Consider the following 15628-nt stretch of genomic DNA (forward strand, 5'->3'; position numbering starts at 1 on the left):
AGTGTTGCCAGAGACTGGAGGTGGATATAGGTATGAATGCCTATGTATGATCAGGAGAGATGGGCATTTTAAAACCTAGATTGTGGTCACAGTTGTTTAACTGCATATTAATTAAGAATCACTGAAATGGGTGCTGGAGCCATGGCTCAGAAGTTAAGAGCACTGGTTGCTCTTGCAGAGGACCCAGACTCTTCCCGCACCCACATGGTGGCTAACAGCCATCAGTAACTTCAGTTCCAGGGGATCCAATGCCTTCTTCTGGCCTCTGTGGGCACTGCGTGACATGGATGCACTTACATACATGCAGGCAAAACACTCATACACATAAAATAAAAATAAATTTAAAATGTTTTTTAAAAAGAATCATTAAAATGGACTCTTAGAAGTAGGGACTTCCATGGTATGCAACAACCTTCTTAAAATCAAGAAAAATAAATAAGCAATGTAAAGAAAGGAAAACAAAGTTGCTTTCTAACCTTTCCACTGAGAGTCCAGTCATCGGAAAATTCTCCTTCATAGATAGTATCATCTTCAGAAAGCAAAACCCCATTACCCTGCATGAAGAAGCAAAACAGAAATCACAACACGTAGATAGCACGATACCTTAATAGTGCAGACTGCCATACCCCCAAGCCTTCCAGCATCTTAAAAGAGAAGGAAAATAGTGCTAAGAAAGTCAAATAGGACCAGGCGATCCCAGGACTTGGGGGTAGAAGCAGGAGGTTTTCCAAGAGTTCTAGACTAACCTGGGTTACAGAGAAAGACCCCCGTCTCAAGAAAACCAACCCAAAAGCAAAACAACAAAAGAAAACCATTAATTAAAAAAAAAAAAAAAAAGTTAGGAACATAGGAGTTTTTAAAGTGGATACTTGCTACATGTAAACACTCCACTCACCGACATTTTATTCAGGTGGAAGTTGCCTTCATAGTATAATCCAAACTGAGTAACTACCACCCCGTTCCCTTGGCATACATCATCTTGCCACATTCCCATATACTTTTCTCCCCTGCGCAGAAATAATAAGAAAAGAAAAATGAAAAGCCACAGATAACAAATACAAGTGGAGGAAACCAATTATTACACGGGAGATCCAAGTTATACCCCTAGGCTGGTGCCCGTTCTCTACTGGAAGGAGTTAACTCTGCTCAAACAAAGGAAAATGTGATGGCCAAAGACATCTTACTCAGAGCAGTATTTTCACAGGGATTTGATACTGTGGCTTACCCAGCAGACTGGCATACACTCTATTTTTCCTTGATAACTTTAAAATATGCAAATGAATGCCAAGAATTTAAAATATAATAAAATCAAATCTTTGAATAATTTTTCACCTGCTTAGAGAGTTCTTACTTATCTCCACTGCTAGTACATGCCTATAATCCCAACACCTGGAAGGAAAAGCTAGGCCAATTTCAAGTGTGAGAACAACTTGGGCTAGAGAGCAAGACCCTGCCTCAAAAATAAAAATATAGACTAGGGCCAGGGATATAGTGTGTTAGAAAGTGGGTGGAGCACAAAGGGAGGGAAGTGGCAAGGGAGGGAGGGAGAAATAAACTACTTGTTAATTCATGAAATTTAGTTGGTAATAAATACAATTTTTAAAAGTTTTATGCTTTATTTATTTATCTTGGGGGACAGGGTGCATGCCATAGCACATGTGTGGAGATCAGAGGACAACTTGTAGGAATTTGTTATCTGTATCCAGACACCACTCTATCTATAACTCCAAAGGGTGTCTAGACTGCTCTGGGTGTCTAGCACTGATTTTCCCCTAGCTTTTATTCTTATTTTCTAGTGATTTTCATTAAAAGTTTTGCTTTTTTCTATATAATAAAGATTTTGTTATAATAAAGGTTTGATCCCCAAAACTTCATAGAGCAGGCATGGTGGCACATACCTATAATCCTAACACTGAGGAAGTATAGGACCATCCTTGGCTATATAAGGAGTTTGAGACCAGTTTGGGCTAGAAAGCTAATCTCAAACAAATATGTAAATAAATAAATATTGGGTAGCTTAAGACAGTAAAACCTTTGTATGTAGAAACTTTGAGGAAAACAGTACCCATGTGAATTCTGAATGATCCTGATTTTGTAAAGGAGTAATTTATTGTTTGGCTCATAGATAACAAGAAAAAAAAAAAAAAAAAAAAAAAAAAAAAAAGATGTTCCACAACTATTTCCTTCTGCAGAGTTTTCTGTTTCTTTTATTAGGGGGTGGGTGGGTCTCATTACATTGCCCAGGCAGTCCTCAATTTTTTTTTTGGTCTTTTTGAGACAGGGTCTCCCTGTAGCCCCAGCTGTCCTGGAACTCACTATGTAGACCAGTCTGGCCTTGAACTCACAGAGATCTGCCCGCCTCTGCCTCCCGAGTACTGGGATTAAAGGCGTGCGCCATGCCCAGCCTTGGCCTCAAATTTTTAATCCTCCTATCTTAGATTTCCCTTAGCTGGGATTACAAGCATATACTACCACATGCCACCATGCCTAGGCTGAAAAGTTTTCTTGGGGCTGGAGAGATGGCTCAGTGGTTAAGGACCCTTGCTGTTCTTCCAGAGGACCTGGGTTCGATTCCCAGCACCCACATTGCAGCTAACAACTGTCTGTGACTCCAGTTCCAGGGGACCCAACAGTCTCTTCTGGCCTCTTAGGGGCATTGTATGCATGTGGTGAACTTACATACATAAAGGCAAAATACACACATAAAAGTTTTTTTTTTTAATTTTATTTATTTATTTTTATGTGTATGCATGTATTGCCTGCATGTAGGTAAGTGTACCCATGTCGTGCAATGCCTGCGGAGATCAGAAGAGGCTGTTGGATCCCCTGGGACAGGAGTTACAGACAGTTATTAGCTGCCATGTGGGTACTGGGATTCGAACCCAGGTCTTCTGCAAGAACAACCAGTGTTCTTAACCGTTGAGCCATCTCTCCAGCCCTTAAGTTTTTTGTTATTTTTTTAAAAGAAAAGTTTCTTAACACTGTCAAATTAAGATGCTTAACTTGATTGCCTCTTGCTTGGCCTTCTGCCTAAGAGCAAGTGTAAGATGCTCAAGTATTCATAAAAGTATCATGATTTTGGGCACTGAACAGATGGGTCAGAGGTGAAGAATATATACTGTTCTTACAGAAGACTGGAGTTCAGTTCCTAGCACCCTCATCAGGTGGCTCACATCACCTGTTAATCCAGTTCCAGGGGATCCAACAGTCTCTTCTGGCCTCTTCAGGCACCTGCACACATGTATACACATCCATCCCAACTTACTTATATACATAATTAAAAATAAAGAAATATCATGACTGGGTGTGTGGGGAGTCTGGGAACCATCTCCTCTCACAGTACATACTGAGATTACAACACCATACCTAGTGATATCATCAAAGACGCCATATCCTGCTTTCTTATCCATTACCCACTGGCCAATGAACATGCTGGGGGAAGAAGAAGTCAGCTTTCCACTCCGGAGGAGACCATGCCCATGACGCATGTTATCTTGAAAGCAGCCTTCAAACACTTCACCAGAGGCATAGCTGTGGTTGGAAAGGATAGAAATCACATGTACATTTCACACAAAGCTATACTCTTGTGGGTAGTTATAATTATTTATAGATGAGGGGTTTTTTTGGTTTTTTTTTTTTTTTTTTTTTGGTCTTTTTGAGACAGGGTCTCCCTGTAGCCCCAGCTGTCCTGGAACTCACTATGTAGACCAGGCTGGCCTTCACAGAGATCTGCCTGCCTCTGTCTCCCGAGTGCTGGGATTAAAGGCGTGAGCCACCACGCCCAGTGCTATATACGAATTTTTTAATTTTATTTTATGTATATGAGTGTTTTGCATGCATGCATCTAAGTGCATTGTGTGTGCAGTACCAGAAGAGGCAAGAAGAAAGCACTGGATTCTCTGGTACTGGTGTTAGCTGTCAAATGGGTTGGTGCATGGAATGGAACCCTAGTCCTCTGCAAGAGCAGCAAGCGCTGTTAACTGCTTGAGCCATCTCTCTAGCCCCTATGAGTACTGATTTTTTAATCAATCAAAAACCTTCAATTTGAAATAACTAAGCCTCAGAAATTAAAGATGGCATGAGTGTTATTTTTACATCAACATGGAAAAAAACTGTGTTTACTCCCTTACAGGAAATGAAATAATGAGTCATCAACAAGAGGAGAGAATAGAAAGTTTTGCTCATATTAGCATCAAGTAATAAAATTAGATTTATAGGTAAGATACGTAGAAAGCCATGGCTTATACAATAGGTACAATTTTAATATTTTTATCATGTGATAGATGAGAGGATGCTCTTTAAACAAAGATCTGGCACTGTTTTGGTGACCGAAAAAAGCAAACAAAATTTACTCCTTAGAAATTCTGCCTACACAAACTTTAGGTTTACAGTTCTTTGGAAAAGCAACATCAGCCCCAAAACCTTTCCAGTGCATATTATTACCTATAGACTCCTTGGCCACACATTCTTCCTTCTTTCCAGTGACCTACATAATGATCTTCTTTGTTGAGGACCTTGTTTGGGATTCTGTATTCACCATACCTGCCACGGAAAACAAAGAACATCAGAAAGGGCACAGATGGCACACTCAGCTTTTGAGTGTACATATAAGTAAGCACTAAATGAGGACAGGGAAAAGATTTACCTATAGGAAAGTGTAAGTGCTGTCTTGGCTGAAACTATGTCTACTACCTACACCATTTGCAAAGTCTGGAAGAATGGGACATCGGGCCTAGTCCACGAGACGTGAGATGCATTAATCCAAAGGCAAAGAAAAGCAGACTGTGTCCTCAGCCTACCTCTGTCACTAATTCACAGCATCACTTTGGGTAAGCCAGCTCCCAAAGTCTTTCTAGTAAGTAGGGTAAAGCAGATTATATAATGTATCTAGCGTCTCTTTAAATTCTAAATATTTATTTAAAAGACATCACAAAACTTACCACACATGCACATTCAATTCCATAGTTATGTATCTTTTTATAGTAAGACAAATTTCTTCTTTAGTATGACACACATTTCACTGCCATAAATCTATCATGTAAATATATTTACAATGTTAAAAAATATGACAAACTGAACCAGTGAGATGGTTTAGTGGTAAAGGCACTAACCACTTGTCATCAAGCCTGATGACCTGAGTTCAATCCCCAGTATTCACAAAGTAGGAGAGAATCAACTCCCATAAGTTGTCCTCTGACTTCCACACATACCCTGTAGCATGTATGTATACACACACACACACACACACACACACACACACAATACATAACTAAATGTAATTTAAAAAAGAAAATATGACAAGTGTGATGGTTTCAATGAAACAATGCTCCCACAGGCTCATGTACGTAGATACTTGGTCCTTAGTTGGTGGTGCTGTTGGGGGAAGTTACGGAACTTTCAGTATGTGGAGGCCTTGCTGGAGGAAGTAAATCACTTTGAAAGTTTATAGCCTTGCCCCACTTCCAGTTCAGTGTTTCCTGGTGTGATGATGAAATGTGATTAGCCAGCTAGCTTCCTGCAGCATTATGGACTCTAACCCTCTGGAACTGAAAGTCAAAATAAAAATCTTCTTTCTCTAAGTGGCTTTTGGTCATGGTATTTTATCACAGCAACAGAAAAGTAACTAATATAACAAACTTGTGTAAAAATGATGTCATTAGAGTATCATCAGGATAATAGCACTTAATAGATTCCTTTTTAATAGGGAAACAAATATGAAACTACTTAAAAGCTAGTCTGGGGCTGTAGCTCATGGCAGAATACTTGTCTAGCATTTGAAAGGCCGTAGGTTCCATCTTCAGCACCAGCAAGTGGGGAAAAATCTATTACTGTAAAACTACTGAAAATAAAATTTTCCTGTGTCCTTAGTAAAAGGGACACCACTGTTTCAGCTGTCTCACCAGCAACATTATCCCAGCTCTTTATGCCCATACATCCACCTGAGTCCTGATACAGTGACTGCATTTCTGAACAACACAACAAAAAAAACTGGTTGTCTGAAAAGCAACTCCCAACATAAAATAACTTGTGACCAGATTTAAATTCATCCTCTATCTTAGACGATTTCCTTACCCATCTTCCAAGCCGTTCCTGAACATGCCCGTATATACCTTTCCATCAGGCCACTTCAAAACCCCCCTGGAAAGAATAAGCAAAGAATACTATTAGCTAAGGTTTCAGATAATCAATGGTCCTTCCATAATGTGACTATCAGTCTTACCCCAGGGATAAACCTGAAGCACTTTTCACCTGCCATGAGGCTTTCCTGAAAGCCAGCGTCCATCATAAGTGGCACCTTTAAGGTGAGGATCCTTGTAGAAAGTATATTTGGCACTTCGTGAAATGGGTGGTTCCTGCCTCTGAGCACTGCCACCACCTCCATAAGGTGGAAAATCAGATGTCCCCTTCAAAGCCTGGTCCACAGCTTGGCTTACAGCCCGGAGCCACTTGGTCTAGGAGCAAAAAGTAAATGTCAGTAAGCTTAAGGAAAGAGTTCATTAACATAGCCTCAAATCCTGCTGCTTTTCTTACTGTGAATACTCTTTCTAGTTCTACTTTTCTTATTGAGCTATACTAATCAGTTCTTAGAATGTATTGCTACATGCTCAGCATGGTGGCACACATTTAAACTCAGGACTTGGCAGGCAGAGGCAGGTGGATCTCTGTCAGTTTAAGGCCAGCCTGGTCTACATAGTGAGTTCCAGGCCAGCCAGGGCTACATGGCAAGATTCTGTTTCAGAAAAACAAAACAAAAAATAGAAAAGACAAACATCTAGTTTTGGGGGCTAGAGAGATGGCTCAAAAGTTAAGAGTGCTGGCTGCTCTTGCAGAGGACCCAGGTTCAGTTCTCAGCACTCACATGGTGGCTAACAATCACCCAAAACTCCAATTCCAGGGGATCTGACACTCTCTTCTGGCCTCTGCAGGTATTGTATGACACAGGTATACTTACATGCATGCAGGCAATACACTCAAAACATAAAATAGAAATTTTTTTTAGAAAATCTAAAGTTTCGGGCTAGAGAGACGGCTCAGCAGTTAAGAGCACTGACTTTTCTTGCAGAAGACCTAGGTTCAATTCCCAGCACCCACATGGTGGCTAAGAACCATCCTGAACTCCAGTTACAGGGGAATCCGAAGCCCTCTTCTGACCACCAAGGCATTGCATGACACAGGTGCACTCACATACATGCAGGCAATACACTCATACACATAAAAGTAATAAAATATTTTTTTAAAAAAGGAAAATAGTTTTGATTTAATTATCCGATTTAATTGTGGGTTATTAGTGAAGCAAGAACACTTTTGATTTCTTCTTTACTACCAGAAAAACCAGAAAAGGCCAGGGAAAAGACTGAGAAAACATCATGCTGGACTAACCTTTTCCTGGGGCGTTGAGGAAATGAGTGTGAACTGCTCTTCAGGTGTAGTTATCTTTAAGCCATTCCTAAAATGTTCACAAGGATAAATGCCAGTAGGTACAGCATCCTGTCATTATAATACCAGTCCTCAAATATGGAACACTATTTATTTCAAGAGGCGAGGTCAGTCAGTATAAATGCTCACAAGGGGAAGAGGATACACAGTAGCTCTGCTGTGTGTTAACATAGCAAAGTGAGCAATTATGTCCTTCTGCCACTCATCATGATCAACAGGACACTTTATTACCAATCCTTTACTATCTAGTGTGCTGGGAAGGGAGTCTCATTGCATAGAATGGAGAGGCAGTTTCCTAAGCCCTCCCAAGCTTCCCCCCAGTCATTTAAGGAAACAGCAGAGGAGCAGGAAGAGGAGGCACACTTACACACCACCAGCTTCTTCAGACAGTGGCTCTGCCCAGAGCGTGGCCAAAGGGAACACATGGTGCGTGGAGAACTGGAACAGAGAATACAGAGGCATGTATGTGAAAGCCCATGTCAACCAGATTGTCTCTGCTAGGTCTTTCTCACATTATTAGCCCATGTGGGCCCTGCAGTCCAAACCCCTTGAGATGATTAAGTACACGTGAGTGGCACCATCTCTGCTACATAGTCCCGTAACATAGCTACTTTGGTGAGCCTTCCCATCTCTGCTCCAGGACCCCTTCGCATGACTGACACTCATTCTCAAGCTGGGAAAAAAAAAAAAAAACCTCTCTCAGCTGAGGGTATAGCTTAATAGCAGAGCACGAGCTTCACAGACAAGAGGCACTGTGTTCAATCCTTAGCACAAACCCCCCAAAAACCCCCGAAAGTTCACTCAAATCTGGCCCACACCAATGAGGCAGCAGTAGTTCAACATTCTCTTTTATTCAATAATTACAGAGAAAGCACAACAGTTTTTAACATAAATTGACAGTACACAGCTATGCACTACATGACATATCAGTCAGTCAGACAGTGATGGTCACAAAAAACTATAATAGAGTTGAAAAATTCCTACAACCTGATGATGTCATCATAGGCTATCAGAGCACAAACATCACTCATGTGCTTGTGGGAAAACTGGTGTAAACACATGTGTTTATATATATATTTAGATATTTAGATACACCACTGTGTTACAACTGCCTACAGTCTTCAGTACAATACAGGTCACAGCCTGGCAGCACTAGGCTAGACCATACAGCCTGGGTGTGCCATAGGCTATACCATCCAGACTTTTGCGAATACACTGACATTCACACAACAATAAAATTGCCTAGCACCACATTTCTCAGAACATATCTCATCATGAAGCAACTCATAACTGTAGTAAGTACAGTAGTTCACTTTCCAGGGCTTCTTTTCAGGGTAGGAATCCAGCCTACCTGGGCATGGACCAGGGCATCATTGAAGAGAATGAACCAATTCACAGAAAACCTGCCAGCATGCTGCAGCGAGAGGGCTCGGTTACTGCTCTCACATAGCAGTCGGCGCTCTGGCTTCCTCAAGGAATCCTACAAGTAAACACACACTACAATGAACAATCAAAAGTATTTTAACATGTAAAGAAAATGAAACAGATATAAGTCACATTTAGGGGAATTCTAAGGGTGGTATTAAAACTTAAATTTAGGTAGGATCTGGGGCTGGAGAAATGGATCAGCAGTTAAGAGCACTGGCTGTTCTTGCAGAGGACCAGGGTTCAGTTCTCAGCACCCACATGGTGGCTAATGCCAGTTCTTAGGGATCCAACACCCTTACTGGCCTCTATGGGTACTGTATGCACATTGTACACTTACATACATGCAGACAAAAACACTCACACACATAAAATAAAAATAAATAAAATTTAGGTTAAGAACTGATACTTCATAAAATTAGAGCCCAAAGGAGATTAAAAAGGCAAGAGAAAAAAAAATAATAATAAATAAATCAGGCAAGTCATGAGATGGGAGTCCGAGAAATGAAGGAGGGTGTTAGTATTTAGAATACAGTTGCTGTGGTCCTTAGACAGTCACAGAAAGAGATCATTAAAATGCTACAACTACAAACAAGTGAGGAGCAGGGAAAGTGATGATGACAACTGTTCCCAAATGCCTGTTACTGGCTGGAGTAACAAAGGACAGTTGGCAGGTTACCGTCATTTTTCCAGGAAAGGTCTTCCAGAAGCCCAGTGTGTACTCTGCTTCCTTCCTCTTTCTGCCAAGATGGAGAGCAAGAGACTCATAACAAGAGCTGGAATCCTGCAGTTTCTGATATTCTGGAGATGTCTAGAGGCCAGTAAGCAAGGAGAAAAGAATACACAACATTGTGCACAATCTGTGGGGTCTGTGCAATCTGAACATGTAATATTTAATTCGAGGAGAAAATTCAGTTGAGAACAGAGCAGTAGCACTAAAGGGAGCTAGGGAAAGGACAGGGCTAATTTCAGGAACTCTACTAAACCCTATGGGAAATGGAACAGTGAGGAGAGCAGCAGAGATACAGGGAAGTGGTCTCAAATGATTTGTTCTCAGGGTCCCTTGAGAGATGTATAGGTGGGCTATATCTATTGATACTACTATATTAGAAAATATAATTAAGCTGGGCATAGTGGCACACACCTTTGGTTCCAGCACTCAGGAGACAAAGGCAAGGCAGATGGATCAAAGCCAGCCTGGTCTACATAGCGAATTCCAGACCACCTGCAGCTACAGGGAAACCCTGTCTCAAAAGACAAAAAAGGAGGAGGAGGAGGAAACTAAGAAAAATGTAAAATATTCACTTCAAGTAACATTATAAATAGCAACTGTGTTTTCCAAAACACAACTCATTTTAATGACAAAAATGGCATGGACTCACATTTTTGTTTGTTTGTTTTGATATAGGGTCTCCCTGTAGCCCCATTTGGCCTGAAACTTAATTATGCGGCCTTGCTCTCACAGAGATCTACCTGCCTCTGCCTCCCAAGCGGCTTGTCTCACATTTTTTAAAAGCTTTATTACTTGGCTTAAAAGCCAACAGATGGGGGTGAGGTGGGGAAGGGGCTGGAAAGATTGTCTCAGTGGTTAAGAGCACTGGCTGCTATTACAGAGACCTAGGTTCAGTTCCCAGCACCCACATGAAGGATAACAACAATAACTCCAGTTTCAGGGGATCCAATGCCCTTTTCTGGCCTCTGCGGGTGCTGCACACATGGGTACACTTACATATGTGTAGGCAAAACCTCAAATACTTAAAAATAAATTTTTAAAAGGACAATAGGATTTTTGTGTCTATTTCTGTTTTTAATCTGTTATGTTACACTGTTTCATTGAAATAAAGAAAATTTGATTTCAGATACAGTTGGAAAAAAGTACTTTTATAGACATTTCAGAAAATTGTGGATACTTGTTAAGTAGTACTCTCCTAAAGGGTAGTTGCAATTTGTAAAAGGTAGTTGATCATTGGCATCATTGTAACCTGGAACCTTGGCAATGTATTATGCTATATTAAAAGCTACCAGCTGGGATGATGACCTGAGCTTCATCTCTGGGATCCACACGTACAAGAAGAGAACCAACTCCATGCAAATTGTCTTCTGACCTCACACATATGCATGTGCACCTGAGCAGGCACACGCACGCGCGCACACACACACACACACACACACACACACACACACACACAAACTGTAAATAAATGTAAATAATTTAAAAATGGATAGTGAAAAATAAATACAATGAAAATTTTAAATGCTTTAAAATCTACTGGCCTACCTTGGCTTTGAATAAACCTTTTACCGTACATGATTTTGTAACACTGTGGTCCAAGCATTTGGAAAATATTAACTAAATTTACACACATCTTTCAAATGTTGATACTTTCATTTATTAATATTAATACTGCCACCTATCTCATCAGAAAACATTCTAAGTATTGGGAAATTGTTAGGTTCAAAGTAGCAAATACATGTCTCCACCTATTTTTGCTCTTGAAATTTCACATTTTTCCAGGCCCCTAATTCCCAAACCTGGGAGGATGACACAGAAAGACTGCCATGAGTTCAAGGCCAGCCTGGAATATAGAATAAGACCCCATCTCAAGACAACTAATAAACAAGCAAACAAAAACAATAGCAAACATCATTTGTTCTCATTCATGTTCATTATTTGTTGTTGTTCTGTCAATTTTAATTATTCTCTCAACTCACAAATGTTTCTTGAGAAACCACCAGTTCAGTGTGCACAGAAGTACACTACACATACTTTCATTTCATTAGATAGAATATTAAAAACTCAGTGGTTAAGCAAAGTTAATAAATTTATACTGCTTCACCATGAACATTTTTCAGGGAAACTAGCCCTGTTTGGTTTTAACTGTCTAAGTGTGAGACTTGCACGGTGTGATGCCTTGATACTTGCTAAGGAGCTGGTGCATTTGCTGACTTTTGGATTGGCATCATCAATACACATAACAACATGGAGAAAAGGCAAATGTCCTAGTGTTGTCAGGAAAATACTTTTGATCTTGTGAACCCTCTGAAAGTGTCTTTGGAAACCCCAAGGGTCTATATACCAAGCTATAAGAACCGAATACCAAGAAAGGGTCTAACCGTTATGCATGTGGAGAACAGAGACGAAAGGTCAATCCCTCCCATTCATGAGTAATTACATCTCAAAGTCCTTAGACTCATTTACATTCATTTTGACCATTCATTAAAGAAACATTAATGAGTATCTAAGTGACTAAAGCTATGGACTGTATTCTTGGATTCTTGGAATTTATAAAGCCACAAAAAGAAGCTGGGCACAGTGGCGCCAGCACGTCAGGAGTAGAGGCAGAGGCAGGCATAGCTATTGAGTCCCAAGTCAGCTGTGGCTACAGGGAGACTGGCTCAAAAAAACAAACAAAAAGACACAAAAGGTAGAAAATGTACCAGGATGTGCCTCAATTCTCTAAGCTACACATGAGGACAGTGGTCATACCTATTCCAGAGGGTTGATGATTACACAGAACATGCTTAGAACAGCAATTGGAATATAAAATGTTCCATATTAGGTATTATTAACACTTGATATGGAGAATTTTTAAAAGTGCATCTATTATATATGCATAATACACTGTCTAGCCTGAACCTTAGACTTATTAAATTACAATTTACAATGATGGAACACTGTGTGTGTGTGTGTGTTTTCTGAAAAACCCTCCACAAGTAATTTTGATACTTATGACAAAGATGGTAAGGACCAAGGATGAAACCTAATTGAGTGATGAAGAATAAAGTGCTAACAAAGCTCAGGAGGAGGAACATCCAACTCCCCAGAGATGGAAGAGGGGGAGAAGCAGCAGTCTGAACAGTAATGCCTACTTTTCATGAGGAAATGACTTTGGACTCAGGCCTTGAGGGTTTCTATAGTATAGACAGGGTTAGGGGTATTTTCAGAAGGAAATGCCAAGCATATGAAAAATACATCCTGGAACTGGAGCTAATATACCAGATGCAGGGGGAAAAGACTAGGAGAGGGCATCTAATTACACAGGGCCTTGAACAGAAATCTAACAGACCTGATCATTCCTCAGAATTAGCCCTTCAGAATGGACGCAGTACAATATCAGACAACCTGAATATTTTTCTTCAGACAGGATGTTACTATATAAGCCCTGGTCTCAAACTCTTGATCCTCCTGCTTCAGCTTTCAATGTGCTGTGATTAGACATGTACCACCACACCCCAAACAATTCTAGGCTGATCTAATAAAGATTTTTAATTTATTGAGGCAAAATCTGCATCTCACTGGCTAATTTGGTAGCTCAAACCTGCATAGCTAAGATCAGTTTGAGTTAAAAATGAAACCAGGCTAAAAAGACCTATAGGAGGACCTGAGGGAGAAAATCCTTATCAGTTGCTGTCACCCTATGGACTGAAATCTGTCCAAATCAGGAAACAGAAGTCAGGGCCTAAATGTTTTAAGGAACCTTGTGCTCACTATAATTTCCTGGAAACAAAATGAAATCACAAAATTCAGTAGTTTCACAGGTAAATGTCTCAGGATCAGCTTTAACATACACACACATACACACACCCACACACCCACACACACACCCTAGAACAGTGCTGATTCTCCAGAATTCCACCTGATTAATTTTATACAGCTTTAACACACACACACACACACACACACACACACACCCTAGAACAGTGCTGATTCTCCAGAACTCTACCTGATTAATTTTATACAGAAAGTAAACTAATTAACATGGAAGAAAATTCTCGTTTCTCATAGCCTTTATGATGGTGAATCAAATTCTTGGCATGAGTCTTCCTGTACCAAGAATCCAGGCCAGCTGATAACTCCACTACTTCACAGGTGTGCACACTATCTAGACACCAGGCCTCATGGAACTCAGACTCAGCATGCATTCCACAGACTCTGGCAATACTGAAGATGCAGCATTCACAGTGGGCTCTCTCCTCTAGATGGCTTCACAAATTGAATACAATCTGAATAAGGTCCTGAATAGAAACTGAACCAGAGAAAAGAAGATGAGATAGTCCTATTTATCCTTTCTTCTTTCACATGCCCAAAGAGAAGGAAAAAAATTTTGACAGGGTCTCCCTAGTCACAGCCCACCTGGAAGTCACAATGTGGACCAGGGTGACTTTGATCTCACAGAGATCTGCCTCCCTCTGCCTCTCTCAAGAACACTGAGATTAAAGGTGTGTGCTACCACACCCAGTGTAGAAAGAAATTTTAATTAGATACATATAAATATTAACTTAACAGGGCTCTATAATTTAGGGTAACTTAATCCAAACAACCTACTTTGATTCTCGGCTTTCTAAGTATTAATGGGGCAGAAGAAACCTACCACTTCAAAGCAAGTAGCGAGCTTTAGCAAGACTTTTGCATAATTATGAAGTCGTCTGATTGGCAGGAAAAACAGGGTATTCAGTATTTCCATTAACTGAGTGTTTTCATCATTCACTTCTGATAAATCTTGCAACAGCTCTTGGTGTTTATTGAGGAAATCACTAGAGAAAAAGAGAAATAAAAGATTCAGTTCATGATTTTGTCTAATATACATGAATGGTATTACACACAAAGTTCTACTACAGTACCTTTGCTCAGAATGTACAGCATAGGTGTTAAGAAACAATATAAATAAAATAAAATGAGCCAGGAATAATTAACAGAATCCTATCTTTCTTCCTATAACATAGGATTCTGAAAGTGTCAAATGCAGCAATGGTAGCAAACTTAACAGAAATGGTTAGTATCAGACCTTTCCTTATATCTAGGAAATGAATCCCACAGTTTCAGAGACAATCCCAATGTCACCCCCACCCCCGCTCAAATGTTATTTTCAAAGCCCAAAGTCATGGGAATCCATGGCAGGCAGGCCTGGCTGCTCTAACCAGCTATGTTGAAGAGAAGAAACACGGGTGGAAAAGCAAAGCTCCTTGTTACAAGCATCAGCACACAGATAAATACTTCTAAATTCTTCCTTTTCCTTTAATTGTTCATGACCCAATTTGAGTTTATCATAAGAATAGTAATTTTTAAAACAGCAGGAACCAGTACTAAATGAACAGGAAACAATAAAGCAAACTGTGTATGCAGATTTCAATGGCAGGATCTTCAAAAATATTTCAAACTGAAGTCAAACTTTACTTTTTATAAAGTAAGTTATTTTGTAAATTATTAAAATTATACTGAAAATTTTAATGCTGATCAGCAACCCCTGAGACTGTGCTCACCATGCCAAATGACTTAAAAGTTTATAAAGAAGGAATGCCAGGGACAGAATAATCATGTTACTCCTAATGAGCAACAGTTACGTTCCAGGCACTACCTTGAGTGCTTTACAAACACCACACTACACTTCTGGGCTGCAAGGCCTCAAATACGATACAGTACAACATTAGACTCAGATGAGAATGAGTTATCGCATGGTTCCTTAGAGAAATGTGGTACAAAGAAATGTTTATCTCAGAAATTGTCAACTACAATCTTGGAAGATGGATAAAAACATATGATGAGTTCCAGGGACTTGGAAGTTAGGTGGAACAGATCTGATTATTTGACAGTATAATTATGAGGCCTTGGCTGAGGCAGGAGGGAAGAAAGTCTGATGCCAGCCTAGGCAACTCAATGACAACTTGCCTTAATTTTTTTTATAAGGCTGGGGATATAGCTCAGTGGCAGGGAATTAAGGGGAAGAGGAACAGGAAGAAGAGGGAGAGGAAGGGGGAGGATGAGGGA

The 15628-nt window shown here is 40.2% G+C and overlaps 1 protein-coding gene across 1 annotated transcript in view; it reads right to left on the reverse strand.

Moving 5' to 3' along the window:
* Als2 (alsin Rho guanine nucleotide exchange factor ALS2) overlaps positions 1–15628 on the reverse strand; it is a gene marked incomplete in the record, with an annotated part of 89861 nt that overhangs the window by 22991 nt on the left and 51242 nt on the right. Inside the window, 11 exon segments of the mRNA XM_008842598.2 lie at positions 477–554; positions 896–1007; positions 3367–3531; positions 4444–4542; positions 6073–6138; positions 6250–6452; positions 7381–7447; positions 7805–7875; positions 8789–8917; positions 9542–9673; positions 14235–14397. Of these exon segments, the coding sequence (XP_008840820.1) occupies positions 477–554; positions 896–1007; positions 3367–3531; positions 4444–4542; positions 6073–6138; positions 6250–6452; positions 7381–7447; positions 7805–7875; positions 8789–8917; positions 9542–9673; positions 14235–14397 (1285 nt within the window).

This window comes from Nannospalax galili, unplaced genomic scaffold (assembly GCF_000622305.1).
Source record: "Nannospalax galili isolate Female #2095 unplaced genomic scaffold, S.galili_v1.0 scaffold2150, whole genome shotgun sequence".
NCBI lineage: Eukaryota > Metazoa > Chordata > Mammalia > Rodentia > Spalacidae > Nannospalax > Nannospalax galili.